The 13630-nt window shown below is 66.0% G+C and overlaps 2 protein-coding genes and 1 long non-coding RNA gene across 4 annotated transcripts in view; 1 reads left to right on the top strand and 2 right to left on the bottom strand.

Moving 5' to 3' along the window:
- The window catches only part of LOC139683652 (histone H2A.V-like), a gene marked incomplete at its 3' end in the record, with an annotated part of 343651 nt that extends 337872 nt beyond the window's left edge, over positions 1-5779 (bottom strand). Inside the window, exons 1-5 of the mRNA XM_071578969.1 lie at positions 5687-5779; positions 5393-5620; positions 2618-2695; positions 1619-1732; positions 74-206 (exon numbers count right to left, since the gene is read on the bottom strand). Of these exons, the coding sequence (XP_071435070.1) occupies positions 74-206; positions 1619-1732; positions 2618-2695; positions 5393-5620; positions 5687-5779 (646 nt within the window). The remainder of the gene's footprint in view (positions 1-73; positions 207-1618; positions 1733-2617; positions 2696-5392; positions 5621-5686) is intronic.
- Positions 5780-5839: 60 nt separating this feature from the next.
- On the top strand, positions 5840-9969 carry LOC139683748 (uncharacterized). 2 transcript variants are annotated; one of them, XR_011699805.1, is made up of 3 exons: positions 5840-6056; positions 8561-8705; positions 8795-9969. It is a non-coding gene; the product is annotated as an uncharacterized lncRNA (long non-coding RNA). The 2 variants fall into 2 exon arrangements; XR_011699804.1 differs by having other exon boundaries at positions 8524-8705.
- A 541-nt stretch (positions 9970-10510) lies between these two features.
- PURB (purine rich element binding protein B) lies at positions 10511-13363 on the bottom strand. The gene has a single exon (XM_071579147.1). The coding sequence runs from the start codon at positions 13333-13335 to the stop codon at positions 12331-12333; it is 1005 nt and encodes a 334-aa protein (XP_071435248.1). The 5' UTR covers positions 13336-13363; the 3' UTR covers positions 10511-12330.
- Between the last annotated feature and the right edge of the window lie 267 nt (positions 13364-13630).

Here is a 13630-nt window from a genome sequence, read left to right as displayed (position 1 = left end):
GGAAGGAGCCCCAGGCAAGGATGGAAAGAAGGGAAGGAGCCCCAGGCAAGGATGGAAAGAAGGGAAGGAGCCCCACCTCCCCCAGCAATGGTGGCTTTGATCAGGGAGTCCAACTCCTCATCGCCGCGGATGGCGAGCTGCAGGTGCCGCGGCGTGATCCGCTTCACTTTGAGGTCCTTGGAGGCGTTCCCGGCCAGCTCCAGCACCTGCGGACAGCGGGGAGGGCGGGAATGGCGGGGCTGGGCACGGGCAGGGCGGGAATGGCGGGGCTGGGCACGGGCAGGGCGGGGATGGCGGGGCTGGGCACGGGTAGGGCGGGAATGGCGGGGCTGGGCACGGGTAGGGCCGGGCAGGGTGGGAATGGCGGGGCTGGGCACGGGCAGGGCGGGAATGGCGGGGCTGGGCACGGGTAGGGCCGGGCAGGGTGGGAATGGCGGGGCTGGGCACGGGCAGGGCGGGGAATGGCGGGGCTGGGCACGGGCAGGGCGGGGAATGGCGGGGCTGGGCACGGGCAGGGCGGGGATGGCGGGCTGGGCACGGGCAGGGCGGGGATGGCGGGGCTGGGCACGGGCAGGGCGGGGATGGCGGGGCTGGGCACGGGCAGGGCGGGAAGGAGGAGAGAGGGAGGGAAGGAGGGAGGGAGGGAAGGAGGGAGGGAAGGAGGAGGGAGGGAGGGGGGAGGGAAGGAGGAGGGAGGGAGGGAGGGAAGGAAGGAGGGAGGGAGGAGGGAAGGAAGGAGGGAAGGAGGAGGGAGGGAGGGAGGGAAGGAGGAGGGAGGGGAGGAAGGAGGAGGGAGGGAGGGAGGAAGGAGGAGGGGCGGAGGAGGGAAGGAGGAGGAGGAGGAGGAGGGAAGGAAGGAGGGAGGGGAGGAGGGAAGGAAGGAGGGAGGGGAGGAGGGAAGGAAGGAGGGAGGGGAGGAGGGAAGGAAGGAGGGAGGGAGGAGGGAAGGAAGGAGGGAGGGGAGGAGGGAAGGAAGGAGGGAGGGGAGGAGGGAAGGAAGGAGGAGGGGAGGAGGGAAGGAAGGAGGGAGGGGAGGAGGGAAGGAAGGAGGGAGGGAGGAGGGAAGGAAGGAGGGAGAGGGAGGAGGGAAGGAAGGAAGGAGGGAGGAGGGAAGGAAGGAGGAGGAGGAGAGGAGGGAGGGAAGGAGGGAGGGAAGGAGGGAGGGAAGGAGGGAGGGAAGGAGGGAGGGAAGGAGGGAGGAGGAAGGAAGGAGGAGGAGGAAGGAAGGAAGGAGGGAAGGAAGGAAGGAGGGAAGGAAGGAAGGAGGGAAGGAAGGAAGGAGGGAAGGAGGAAGGAGGGAAGGAAGGAAGGAGGGAAGGAAGGAAGGAGGGAAGGAAGGAAGGAGGGAAGGAAGGAGGAGGGAAGGAAGGAAGGAGGGAAGGAAGGAAGGAGGGAAGGAAGGAAGGAGGGAAGGAAGGAAGGAGGGAAGGAAGGAAGGAGGGAAGGAAGGAAGGAGGGAAGGAAGGAAGGAGGAGAGAGGAAGGAAGGAGGAAGGAAGGAAGGAGGAAGGAAGGATGAGAGGAAGGAAGGAAGGAGAGGAATTGGAAGGAAGGAGGGAAGGAGGAAGGAGGAAGGAAGGAAGGAGGGAGGGAGGGAGGGAAGGCAGGTCCTGTCCTACCTCTGCCGTCAGGTACTCCAGGATGGCCGCGCTGTACACGGCGGCCGTGGCGCCCACACGCCCATGGCTCGTGGTGCGAGTCTTCAGGTGCCTGTGGATGCGGCCCACGGGGAACTGGGGGGGGGGGGGGCAATTAACAACCTCATTAACACCCCCAGTTTGAGTAATTCCACCCTGTGATGTGCGACCAAGAGACCCCCCAGCCTGCCTGGCTGTGGCTTCCTGACACGATCCTTCCTGAACAGAGGATTGGCCATTATCCAAACTGATTAGTCTTGATTATTTAATCAATATTATATAATGTAACACAGTCCATTTGGGCCCAGGAAACTCCCCACCCTGCTTGGCTGGGGGTTCCAGGAGCGACTCAACACAATCCTCCCCAAAGAGAGGATTTAACTGTCATTATCCGACTGATTTATTTATTACTGATTAATGCAATATACACAACTAATATAATACATTGTATTGTTATTATATACTAATGTCATATTGGGTTATAATTATAATATTTAATAATTACAATCATTCTCCCAATTAATCTGCCCCCCTCTCTGTCCCCCCTGCCAGCCCAGGGCTCCCCATTGCCCCAGGACCCCCAAATGCCCAGACTGCCCCCCAGAGCAGAGGGGCCTGCCTTGCCCTCCAGAATTCCCTGTGCCACCCGTGCCATCCCTGTGCCACCTGTACCATCCCCGTGCCATCCCTGTGCCACCCGTGCCACCCGTGCCACCCCCGTGCCATCCCTGTGCCACCCGTGCCATCCCTGTGCCACCCGTGCCATCCCTGTGCCACTCCGTGCCACCCCCGTGCCACCCGTACCATCCCTGTGCCACCCGTACCATCCCCGTGCCACCCGTGCCACCCCCGTGCCATCCCCGTGCCATCCCTATGCCATCCCTGTGCCACCCGTACCATCCCTGTGCCACCCGTACCATCCCCGTGCCACCCCCGTGCCACCCCCGTGCCACCCCCGTGCCACCCCCGTGCCAGCCGTACCTGCAGCCCGGCCCTCTGGGAGCGCGACACGGCCTTGGCCTTGGCCTTGCCGCTGTCCTTGCCCGCCTTGCCGCCAGCCTGGGGGAGAAAGGCCCCATTAATTAACGTAATTAATCCCCGATTCCAAACAATCCTGTTCAGGCTAAGCCAGAGGGAGCTGCTGCAGGATAATCCAGCAGCCCAGGGCTCCTCAAGGCGCCGGACCTGACGCCACGAGGGGGGTTTGTTCCTCAGCTGCTCCTTCCCCAGGAGGCTCAGTCCCTCCGCCACCATTCCCAGGATTTCCCAGGAAATGCCACAGGGGAGGAAAGCAGCCCCAGCCCCCCGTTGTTGGCCTTTGTTTCCAGCACTTGTTTGATTTCAGACTCGGTTTCTCCACGCACTGACAGAGGGTGTGGAACAGGACACGGTTCCCGTGGGATTCCCAGGCAATTCCCTTCCTGCTCCAGAGGGGGAATCACGTGGGAGCCTCAGAACTGGCAGGTTTATGGAAAATCCTGTTCAGGGCTGGAAATGCCAAAGGCCAGAGTTTGGGAGTCGCTGAGGAACAAGGAAGAGCCGAGCCGGGCTCTCCCATCCGCCCTCAGGAAATCCACGGATTCCAGGGGCACGGGCAGACCCTGTGACGTCATTAATTACTAATTAGAGCTGTTCCCAACCGAGGTGGGACCTGCAGGTGACGCGGGAGGGCAGAAGGAGCTGAACCTTCCAGGGAAACACGTCAGCAACCCCCAATCTGCTCCAGGGAAGAAAAAGCTGCAATAATAATCCCCAGTTACATTTCCCAGCCCCCAGAGAGCCAAGAAGCCACAGCAGAGGGAAAGCAGAGCCTGCAAACACGCTGGATCCTCAACCTCTCTGTTCTCACAGCACACACTGATCCCACAGTCCCCACCCACCCAAAAACGGGGACTTTGGCTCATGGAGAGGAGCTGAGAGGATCCAGAGATCCCAGGAGAGCCACGGGAGCCTGGAATCCTCCAACACGGTGCTGGTTATCCGGGAACATCCAAGAGCTGCAGCCCGGCCCAGCCAGGGGGAGGTCACACCTCTGCCAGCTCAGACATCGGGAGAAATAACCACGGGGGAATTAATTAGTCTCGAGGTGATTAAACAAGTGGAGGGCACCGGGTGAGGCCACAAAGGACCCGGCTCTGGGAATGGCACCCCTGGCAAAGCCTCCGTGCCCGGGCAGTTGTGCCAGGAGGGTGCTCAGGGATGACTCACAAAACAGGGAAGCACCAGGAGCGACTCTTACACCGAGAAAACATCACTCCATAAAACTGCAAACCTGAGGGAGGGGGATCTGGGGGAGAGGAGGGAATTGGGGATATTTCCTTGCTCTGGGAATAAGAGGCAGCCCTGGGAAAAGCACTGGCTGTTCCCACTGGGGGTTTTATCAGCCAGCTGTGAACTTTCCCACTTCTCTGCCAGGTTTTCCAGCTGGGAACTGCCTGCCCGGTGGATCTTCACAGGGGGGTGTCTGCAAAGAGGGAAGAAAGGTCTCGACATGGAAATCCCAAGGTTTGTCCCATTTCCCCAACCCTGCAGGGTCTGGAGAGGGAACACCAGAGGCTCCCTCAGCCCAGCTGCCCCCGGGGATCCCCGGACTCCTCCCGCCTGAGGAGGGAATCCCAAGGATTCCTCGGGAATTGGGGCTCCCGGGACTCACACAATTCCTGTGTCAGCTCCATCCCTCCTCCCCACTCAAGCCCCTCACTGGGAGCACATTCCCGTGCCAAACCCTCCCTGCATCTGACCCGCTGCATCCCTCAAAACAACCAAACCACCTTCTTCTTTTTTGCCTTCTTGTTGCTTCAAACAGGGCAAACCCCTTCAGGCAGCAGCTTTTTATCTCGTGCCGACAGACGGCCCCGGCTCTCCCCGGTCTCGGCGGCGGGAGTTGCATAACCCAGCGGTGTTTCCATGAACGCAGCTGGAGCGGGGCCCGGAACCCCCCGGGACCCCCAAACCCCCCGGAGCCCCTTGGAATCCACCTGCGGATCCGCAGCACCCCCCAAACCCCGCGGGCGATCTGTGAACCGCCAGGGACCCCCTCCAGGGACCCACCAAACCCTCCGAATCCCGCTGCAGATCCCCCCAAACACGCTGCGAGTTTACAGAACCCACCCCCCAAACTCTCCTGGGGATCCCCAGAACCCCCCGAATTCCCCCTTGGAACCACAGAAACCCCCACGAGGATCCAGAGCCCCCAGACCCCGCTATGAGCGCTCGGAACCCCCTGAGCCCCCACACGGCCCCTCCGAACGCCCCGACCCCCTTGCAGGGCCCCCCGGAACCTCCCGGACACACGTCCCGGCCCGCCCGGTGACAGCGCCGGCCCCTTCCCCCGGAGTCACACGGACGGGGCACCGGGGGGACGAAACCCCCCGCGTTCCTCCCCCTTCCCTCGGGAAGAGCGTTGGGATCTCTCCTGGGATCCCGGAGGGGTTGACAGACGCCGCTCGGGCCTCTCGCCTGACGATTCCCCCCGGCCGGCGCTCCCTCCCGCCCGACGGGCCGGAACCGCCAACCGGCGGACACGGAGCCCCCTGTGACAGCGCCGGGGGAGGGGGCACCGGTGGGGCGGGACCGGCCCCCTCCCCATGGGCCGGGCGGCGGCGGCGGCCCCGGGGGAGGGCCGGGCCGGGCCCAAGGTCACGGAGCGCGGCCCGGCCCCGCCGCCCGGCCCGGGCTGACAGTGGCGGCCGCGGAGCGTCCCGCGCCCGGCCCGGCCGCGCCGCCCCGGCCTCCCCCGGACCCCCCCGCCCTCACCATGGTGGTGCCGCCGCCGTCCGAGCCCCGGAGCCGCCGCCGCGCCCGACCCGCCTCGGGAGCCGCCAGACAATGACCCGCCCGGGCGGGGGCGACGGGCCGCGCCGCGCCGCAGCCAATCAGCGCCTCCCGTATTGGTTTGAACACGCGGCCGCCGCCAATGGCAGCGCAGCTTCTTGCGCCGTCCCCCGCTGGCCCCGCCCCGCGGCTGTTTAACGGCTGTGTTGCCTTTTGCACACGGCACGCACCGGGGTGAAGGGGGCGGGGCGCGCGGCGGAGACGTCACGGCTCGACCAATAGAAACTGCGAGCGCAGACGAGGGGGGCGTGGCCCACGTGACGGACGGCTGTGCGAGCCAATGGGAGGCGACAAATGTTTCCCGCCCATTCGGTGGCCCCGCCCCCAGCGGTGTTTGTGTGAGGGGAGCGGCCGGGGCGGGGAGGCCGCTGAGGGAAGGAGGGCGGGACGGGGTTTGGCTTCTCTTCCGCCGGTACCGGCGGGTCCAGGGAGGGCCCGGAGCCCCCCGGAGAGTCCCTCCGAGCCGGGGCTGCGCTCCCGGGAGGGCCCGGCCGTGCCTCTGCCCCTCCTGTGTGTTTTCCGGGCAGTACAGAAATAACCCGGTGCTGCCCCGCAGGATGAGCGAGAAGGGCAGCGGCAGAGTGAGGTAAACGGGCCCCGCAGCCCCGGCCGGGCTGGGCGCTCGGGAGGACCCCGAGAGGCCAAAAGGGACGCTCAGTGGTGAGGGCACACGGCTCGAATGCGGCCAAAGCCCCCGGTCCGCACCTTTGATGGGGGTTTTAAAAGCAGACGTTGTCACGGGAAATAAAACACTCAAGTTTCTCACGCCCGAGCTCGTTTAGGCATCGAATGGGAGCTGACGGTGTGACGAGGTGGATTTATAAATGGAACAGGGAATTCCCGAGCGAGGATCCCCCCCGGGCAGGGCCGGAGCCCGGGGCCATCCCTGGCACGGTCACGGTCCCCGGGCCGCGGGGCCCCTCCAGCACCGGGCAGGGTGCGGGCACCTCTCGCCGCAGCTCCCGGGGGGCTCCAGCCCTGCCCGCGGCTGCCCCGGGGCCGAGGTGGAGCTGGGGGAGAGCAGGACAAGGAGGGCACCTGTTCCTGTCACTGTCTCGCCCCGTCCACGCTTGTTTCCCCCCGCAGCGGGCAGGGCTCGGGGGGCCCCGCGCAGCGCCCACCCCTCTCTGCAGCTGCCGGGAGGGCCCCCAGCCCCCCTAACCCCGCAGCTGCTCCCGGCACCCCCGGGGGGGCAACACCGCCCGCACCTGCCCCGGGCAGCGCCTGCCGCGGCCCCCCTGCTGTCCCCAGGGCCCCCCTGCTGTCCCCAGAGCCCCCCGGCTGTCCCCAGGGCCCCCCTGCTGTCCCCAGAGCCCCCCTGCTGTCCCCAGGGCCCCCCTGCTGTCCCCAGAGCTCCTCCGGCTGTCCCCAGGGCCCCCCGGCTGTCCCCAGACCTCCCCCGGCTGTCCCCAGAGCCCCCTGCTGTCCCCAGGGTCCTCCGGCTGTCCCCAGGGCCCTCCTGCTGTCCCCAGGGCCCCCCGGCTGTCCCCAGACCTCCCCCGGCTGTCCCCAGAGCCCCCCTGCTGTCCCCAGGGCCCCCCTGCTGTCCCCAGGACCCCCCTGCTGTCCCCAGCGCCCCCCTGCTGTCCCCAGACCTCCCCCGGCTGTCCCCAGGCCCCCCCTGCTGTCCCCAGAGCCCCCCTGCTGTCCCCAGAGCTCCTCCGGCTGTCACCGGGACTCCCCGACCCGCAGCTCCCCCCGGGGGGCCGGAGCAGCTGCGGTTCGGGGCCCGGGGATGGGGCCGGGGCAGCCGCGCCTCCGGAGCTCGGGCCGGGGAGGGGCGCGGGGGTCGCGCCGGGCCCCGGTGACGGTGCCAGTGACGGCGGTGGCGGCTCATGCGCAGGCGGGTCCCGCGTGTCCTCAGATGAGCCCGAGCCCGCAGGGAACCGCAGCGCGGGGGCGGGGGCTGCGGCACGGCCGGGGGGACACGGCGGGGACGGGCACGGAGCCCTGACACACACCCCGCACCCCCTGGGCTGGCACACACCCCTGGGCTGGCACACACACACCCCGCACCCCCCTGGGCTGGCACACACACACACTGCACACCCCTGGGCTGGCACACACACACACTGCACACCCCTGGGCTGGCACACACACACACTGCACACCCCTGGGCTGGCACACACACACACACACACCCCTGGGCTGGCACACAGCCCTAACACACACACACCCCTGGGCTGGCACACACACACCCCGCACCCCCCTGGGCTGGCACACACACACACACACACCCCTGGGCTGGCACACACACACACACACACCCCTGGGCTGGCACACCCCCCTGGGCTGGCACACACACACACTGCACCCCCCTGGGCTGGCACACACACACACACACACCCCTGGGCTGGCACACCCCCCTGGGCTGGCACACACACACACTGCACCCCCCTGGGCTGGCACACACACACACACTGCACACCCCTGGGCTGGCACACAGCCCTCACACACACACACACACACCCCTGGGCTGGCACACAGCCCTGACACACACACACACACCCCCCTGGGCTGGCACACCCCCCCAGGCTGGCACACAGCCCTGACACACACCCCTCACAGCCCGGTGCGGGGCACGCAGGCCTGGCCCATCTGTGCACACGCTGAGCCTGAGCCGTGACACACACACACCCCCCACGCCTGTGCCACGCCAAGCCCTGCCAGCCTTGCACCTGCCCACGCCCGGCAGCTGAGGGGTGGCACATGTGCCCTACACGTGCCTGACACGCCCCACACAGCCACGGGGTGGTACACACACCAAACCTCCTCATTCCCCTTCATGCTGGTCCCTCACACCCCCCAACTTCCTCCCCAGCTCGGGGACAGCCCTCAGGACAAGCTGGGGGGCTCCCTATGCCGTCTGTGCCCCCCCCGTCCTCACACACCCCACGTGTCCCTGTAACACCCCAGGGCGAGCCCCCCCCTCACCACGCCGGTGGCACCAGCGCCCACCCGGCCCCTCAAGGAGAGAGCCACACCCAGGCTGGTATTTCATTCACTTTTCCGCATACTTTATTTGTTACAAACATACAATTCTTTAAATATAGACTGTAAAACTCCATTTGCAAAAATCTGCTACGTCAGGAGTGCTCGGAGCAGGAGGAGTTCGTCGCGTCGGCCTCGTCTGCGCTAGTGGTGACACCCCGGCCCTGCCTCCGCCCCCGGGGCCGCCCCGCCGGCCGCAGGGAAGGGCCCCGGCCCCCGGCCCCCCCGGCCACCTAAAGTGCAGGTTTGCTTTAGTTTTTGTTTTTCTTTCATTAAAAAAATAACAGGAATAAAACTTTCTCTTTTTTTCTCTCTCTTCTCTTTTCGGCAAAGGGACGTCAGGGCGAGCGCTCGGGAGGGAGGTGGTGGCACCCCTGGGGGATCTGCGGCTCCGAGGGGGATCCAGCGCTCCGGGGCTCCCGTTCTCAGAGCATCCAACACTGAGGAGGAGCCAGCGCTCAGAGGATCCGCTTTCCAAGCTGGATCTGGCACTTGGAGGAGGATCCAGCCCTTGGAGGATCCAGCTTGGAAGAGGATCCAACTCTTGAAGGAGGATCCAGCATTCAGAGGAGATCTGGTGTTTGGAGGATCCAGCTCTTGGAGGATCTGGTTCTTGAAGGATCCAACTCTCAGAGGAGAATCCAACCCTCAGAGGAGGATCCAGCTCTTGGAGGATCCAGCCATCAGGGGATCCAAGTCTCCTGGCTCTTGGAAGAGGATCCAGGTCTCAGAGGAGGATCTGGCTCTTGGAAGATCCGGCTCTCGGAGGAGGATCCGGTGCTGTCCCCACCGATGTGTGTCCAGGCCGGTTCTCTGCTGGGCTGCCCCGTGTGCCGGGCGAGCCCCCCCGTGCCGGGCCCGGCGCCCTCCGGGGCCGCTGTCCCGGCCCCGCCCCCGCGGCCCGCCCGGCTCCGCTGGCCCGACCTGCTCCGTGAGGATGAGGAGGCCGAGGAGGGCCGGGCCTCGCCCTGCGGGAACAGCTGGGAGCGCCCACAGAGCCGGCCGGCATTTCCCAGCGGGAGCACCTGCCGAGCTCCCTGGGGCGTCGCCCCACACGCTCCCTCAGCTGCTTTTCATCTTTTCCAGTTTTTTTCTGATTTTTTTCCGCTTTTTGCTTTTCTACGAGAGGCTGGCGAGGGGTTGGGATTGGTTTGTCACCAGCTCATGGAGCCACCGCTGGTGTGACCCCCCAGACCTTCTCCTGCTGCCCACAAATTGCGTGGAAACGAGGCAGGAGAATCCCGACTTTCTTCCATATTTGCTGGGGCAAAAAGAACTGGCTCTGTCTGACCCTTCCCTGGAGGCGCCGCTGGCTCCGGGCCCGGCCCTCTGGGGCGTTTCCAGCAGGTGTTGGGGCCCTGGGCAGGATTCCCACCATCCTGTCTGTACAGCCATCGCTGCCTCTCCCTCGGCCCCTCCGGGGCAGCAAAGCTGGAAGTACCAGGAATTTGGGATACTTTCCCCCCACTTGTGGTTTAAAAATAATAAAAAAAGCAATTTGCCCGTTTTCTACAGAATTCAACCCAAACCCAAGCGAATCTGCCCTATGTACACACAGCCAGGTCTACACACACAGAGGTGGGATCGGGGCCCGGGAGATGCCGGGGCTGTTCCGCTTTCCTGGGAAACACCCACCGGCTCCCGGGGGGCTCCGAGGGCAAGAGCCCCAGCCTGGCCCGGCCCCCCCTGCAGCCCCCACGGCCGCCGCTCCCACCGGCACCTCCAACCCCTTTTTTCCCGATTTTCTCTCTTTTTGGCTGGTTTTTCCGCCGTCTTCCCCGGCGCTCTCTGCTCTTCCCACCCAATGGAGCTGCAGGATGGTGTGTCCGTGGATCCAGCGCGTCTCCGGCTGGGAAAGGCTCCCAGAGCCGATGCCGGGAGCAGCTTTTTGGGTTTATTATTGGATTTTGGTGTTTCTGCCTTTTTTGTGTGTTTTTTTCCTCTTCCATGTATTTCCAGCCAGCTCCCCAGAGCTGGGCCGGGCCGGCAGCGACTGCGCTGCTCTCCCGGAGCAGAAATGAGGCTAAATCACCGCAATTCAGCCAAAAGAAAGGAAAACCAAAGGAATATATATATATTTTTTATATATATATATATATCTCATCCTCTTCAAAAATAAAAGGAGAGGTCCCGCGGCCGGACGCCAAAGTCCCGCCGAGCCGGGAGCGGCTGCGCCCCCCAGTCCGTCGTCGCCGTCGTGGTCTGTGGGTTTCTCCGTGGCAAAGAACACGGGCCCAGCGGGATGGGTGGATACAGCAGGAATTCACCGGGAAGAGCTGCCTGAGGGTACAAAATACAGTACGGACGCACCGGCCATCGAGGAAGGGCTTTGCTCCCGTGCGAGTGAGGGATCCGCGTCCTGTGCGACGGAGAAGGCTTAAAAACGGGATCAACGGAAGAAACTCGCTTTAAAAATCCCTTTAAAAAGAGCGGCGGCGGCGGCGGCGGGAGCGGCGGGCGGGGCCGGACGGAGGGGCCCTGCGGCACCGGGGCCCCGGGGCTGCGGCTCCTCCTCTTCCAATAAATACCGAGAGAGGCGGCGCCGGATCCGGGCTAATAAATTAAGGAGGCGGCTGGAGCGGGCTCCCAAAAATGGATTCAAAGCAAGGAAAAAAAAAAAAGAAAGAAAAAGTTCTGAAAGTGGCAAAACCGTTGGAGGAGAAGAGGCAAAACTTTGGAATGAGAGCGATGGAGTTCAGAGTTCTGGGAAAACGGGGTGAAAAACCGGAATTCTGGACAGGGCAGGTCTGAGCCGAGGGAGCGAAAAAGCATTTTAAAAAAAAGACTATTTGAGAGTGGAAAATGTGTTTAATGGGAGGTGGCTGGAGGGACCGGGCGGCGCCGGGGCCGGGCCCAGGGGGGGCAAAAAAAGACAAAAAGAGGCAAAAAATAACAATAAACCCCCAAATCCACCCCCAAGGAGCCGGGGCCGGGCGCGGCCACGGGGCTGGGGCCGGAAAATCCAATTTGGGTGAAGCCAAGAGGCGGATTCCGGCGGGTCCCGGTGAATCGGGGCCGGAGGCGCCTTATTTGGAGAGAAGGGGAAGATGTTTCGCCCCGTCGAGCTTTTCCTTGTGCTTTGTGCCGGCGCCTCCCCCTTCCCGGCGGGAAACGGGAGGGGGGAAAACGGTCAGGAATCGGCAGAACCGAGGAGATCTTCCCTAAGTGTCAGGGGGCCGCAGCTCCGCGCCGGCTCGGGGCGGGTTCCAGTTCGGGCGCCCGCAGTTTGCATCCCAAAAAACCAACAAAAAAGAAAAATTAACCCCCCCAAAAAAAACGTGGAAAGAGGAGAAAAAGGAGGGAAAAAAAGGAAAATGAAGGAAAAATCACAAGCCGAGGGAACGGCCGTTGGTCCAAGGTGCCCCCGCTGCCCCCGGCGCCGCCGCCCCCCGCTCCGGGGCCCTCGGTGCTGGTTTCGATGGGGGGCACCGGGAGGGGAGGGGGCAGCGGGTGACCCCCTGTGCCCCCAAAGCAGCGAGTCCTGGGGGTCCCACGGCGGGCAGAGGAGGGGGAGGAGCCGCGGGCAGCGGCGCGGTCGGGCCGGTTTCTCTCTCCGGTGGCTGCAGGAGGGGGGGCTCGGGGGGTTTGGGACCCCCGTGCCCCACCGCTGCTGGGCTGGGAGGGGGCTCGGGGACCCTCCATCCCGTTCCAGGGAGCGGGTCGTGGGGGGGTCGGGGACCCCTTCGCCCTGGCGCTGGGAGGGGGGTGGGCTCGGGGCCCCCTTTGCCCCATCGCTACTGGGGGGGCTCAGGGGGCGCGGGGACCCCTCTGCCCCGTCATGAGAGGGGGGATCGGGGGCCCCTTTGCCCCGGGGCTCGGGGGGGGTCGTGGGGGGCCGGCGTCGGGGTCGAGGGCTGGGGGGGGTCGGCTCAGTCGTCGTCCACATCGTCGCCGTCGGAGTCGTCGCCGGCGCCGCTGCCGCTGCCGGGCCCGGGGGGGCCGGCGCGCCGGTCGTAGAGCTTGTCCCGCTGGCGCTCCTGGATGTCGCGCATCTCCTCGGCGTAGCGGCAGAAGGCGCCGCCGAACTTGGCCCAGGCCTTGTAGGGGACGGTGATGGCGTTGCGGTAGGACGGCTTCACCTCGCTGACCCGCAGGAACACGCCGTACTTGTTGCAGCCCACGTCGAAGAAGAAGCGCTTGGAGTCCACGGTGATGGACGTGCCCTCGGGCAGCTCCCCGTAGAGGCCCCCGCCGCCCGGGCCGCCGCCGCCGGGGCCGCCCAGCTCGTCCTCCTCGCCCCCGTAGTCGTCGATGAGCTTGGCGAGCGCGTCGCGGAACTCGATGAGGCCCTGGGCGGGCAGCGCGATGGTCTGGCCGCTCTGCAGCCCGGGGGGGCCGCCCGCGAAGCCGCCCGGGCCGCCGGGGCCGCGGTTCACGGTCTGGCGGATGCGCAGGAAGCGCCCGCGCTGGTTCTCCTTCAGGTCCAGGTAGTACTTGCGGTTCTCCCGCACCAGGAACTCGCTCTTGAGGGCGCGGCGGGGCCCGGCGCCGTCCTCGCCCGGCGGCCCCGCGGCCTGCGCCAGCTGCTCGGGGCTGGACGGGCCCAGCTGCGCGTAGTGCTCGATGAAGTCGCCCAGGTAGTCGCGGAACTCGGCGGCCACGGCCATGGAGAGCGTGAGGCGGCTCTTGGAGCCGCCCGCGCCCACCTCGGCGATCTTGAGGAAGCGGCCCTTGGCGTTCTGCTTCACGTCCAGGTAGAAGCGCTTGTTCTGGATGTCCAGCCGCTTGGACGCCAGCTCCTGCGTCTCCTGCTCGGGGCCGGCCGCGCCGCCGCCGCCGGGCCCCGCCGCGCCGCCGGCCCCCCCCGCCCCGCCGCGGGCGGTCCCGAACCCGCCGCCGCCGCCGCGCTCGCTGCCGCTGTCCCCGTCCGCCATCTTGTCCGCCCGCCCCGCGCGCCGCCCGCTTCCGGCCCCGCTGCGACACCGGTGACGTCACCGCCGCACCGCCGCCGTCACGTGCGCCGTGGGGGGGGCGCCCCGCCCGCCGCGTCCCCGCGCGCCCCCGGCCAGGCCCCGCCCCCCGGCCAGGCCCCGCCCCGCCGCTGTCAGTCACGGCCGCCGACGGCGCCCATTGGTCAATGGGGCCCAAAGCCCCGCCCCGCAGCCCCCTCCTCATTGAGCCCAGACCCCGCCCCCGGCTGTCAGTCACGGCCGCCAACGGCGCCCATTG

Source organism: Pithys albifrons, chromosome 29 (assembly GCF_047495875.1).
Source record: "Pithys albifrons albifrons isolate INPA30051 chromosome 29, PitAlb_v1, whole genome shotgun sequence".
Lineage (NCBI taxonomy): Eukaryota > Metazoa > Chordata > Aves > Passeriformes > Thamnophilidae > Pithys > Pithys albifrons.
Note: the sequence above shows the minus strand (reverse complement) of the source record. Positions and strands in the feature narration are given on the sequence as shown.

Excerpts from the sequence above, each read along its gene's own strand:
- PURB (XM_071579147.1), bottom strand. The coding sequence starts at position 13,335 with ATGGCGGACGGGGACAGCGGCAGCGAGCGCGGCGGCGGCGGCGGGTTC.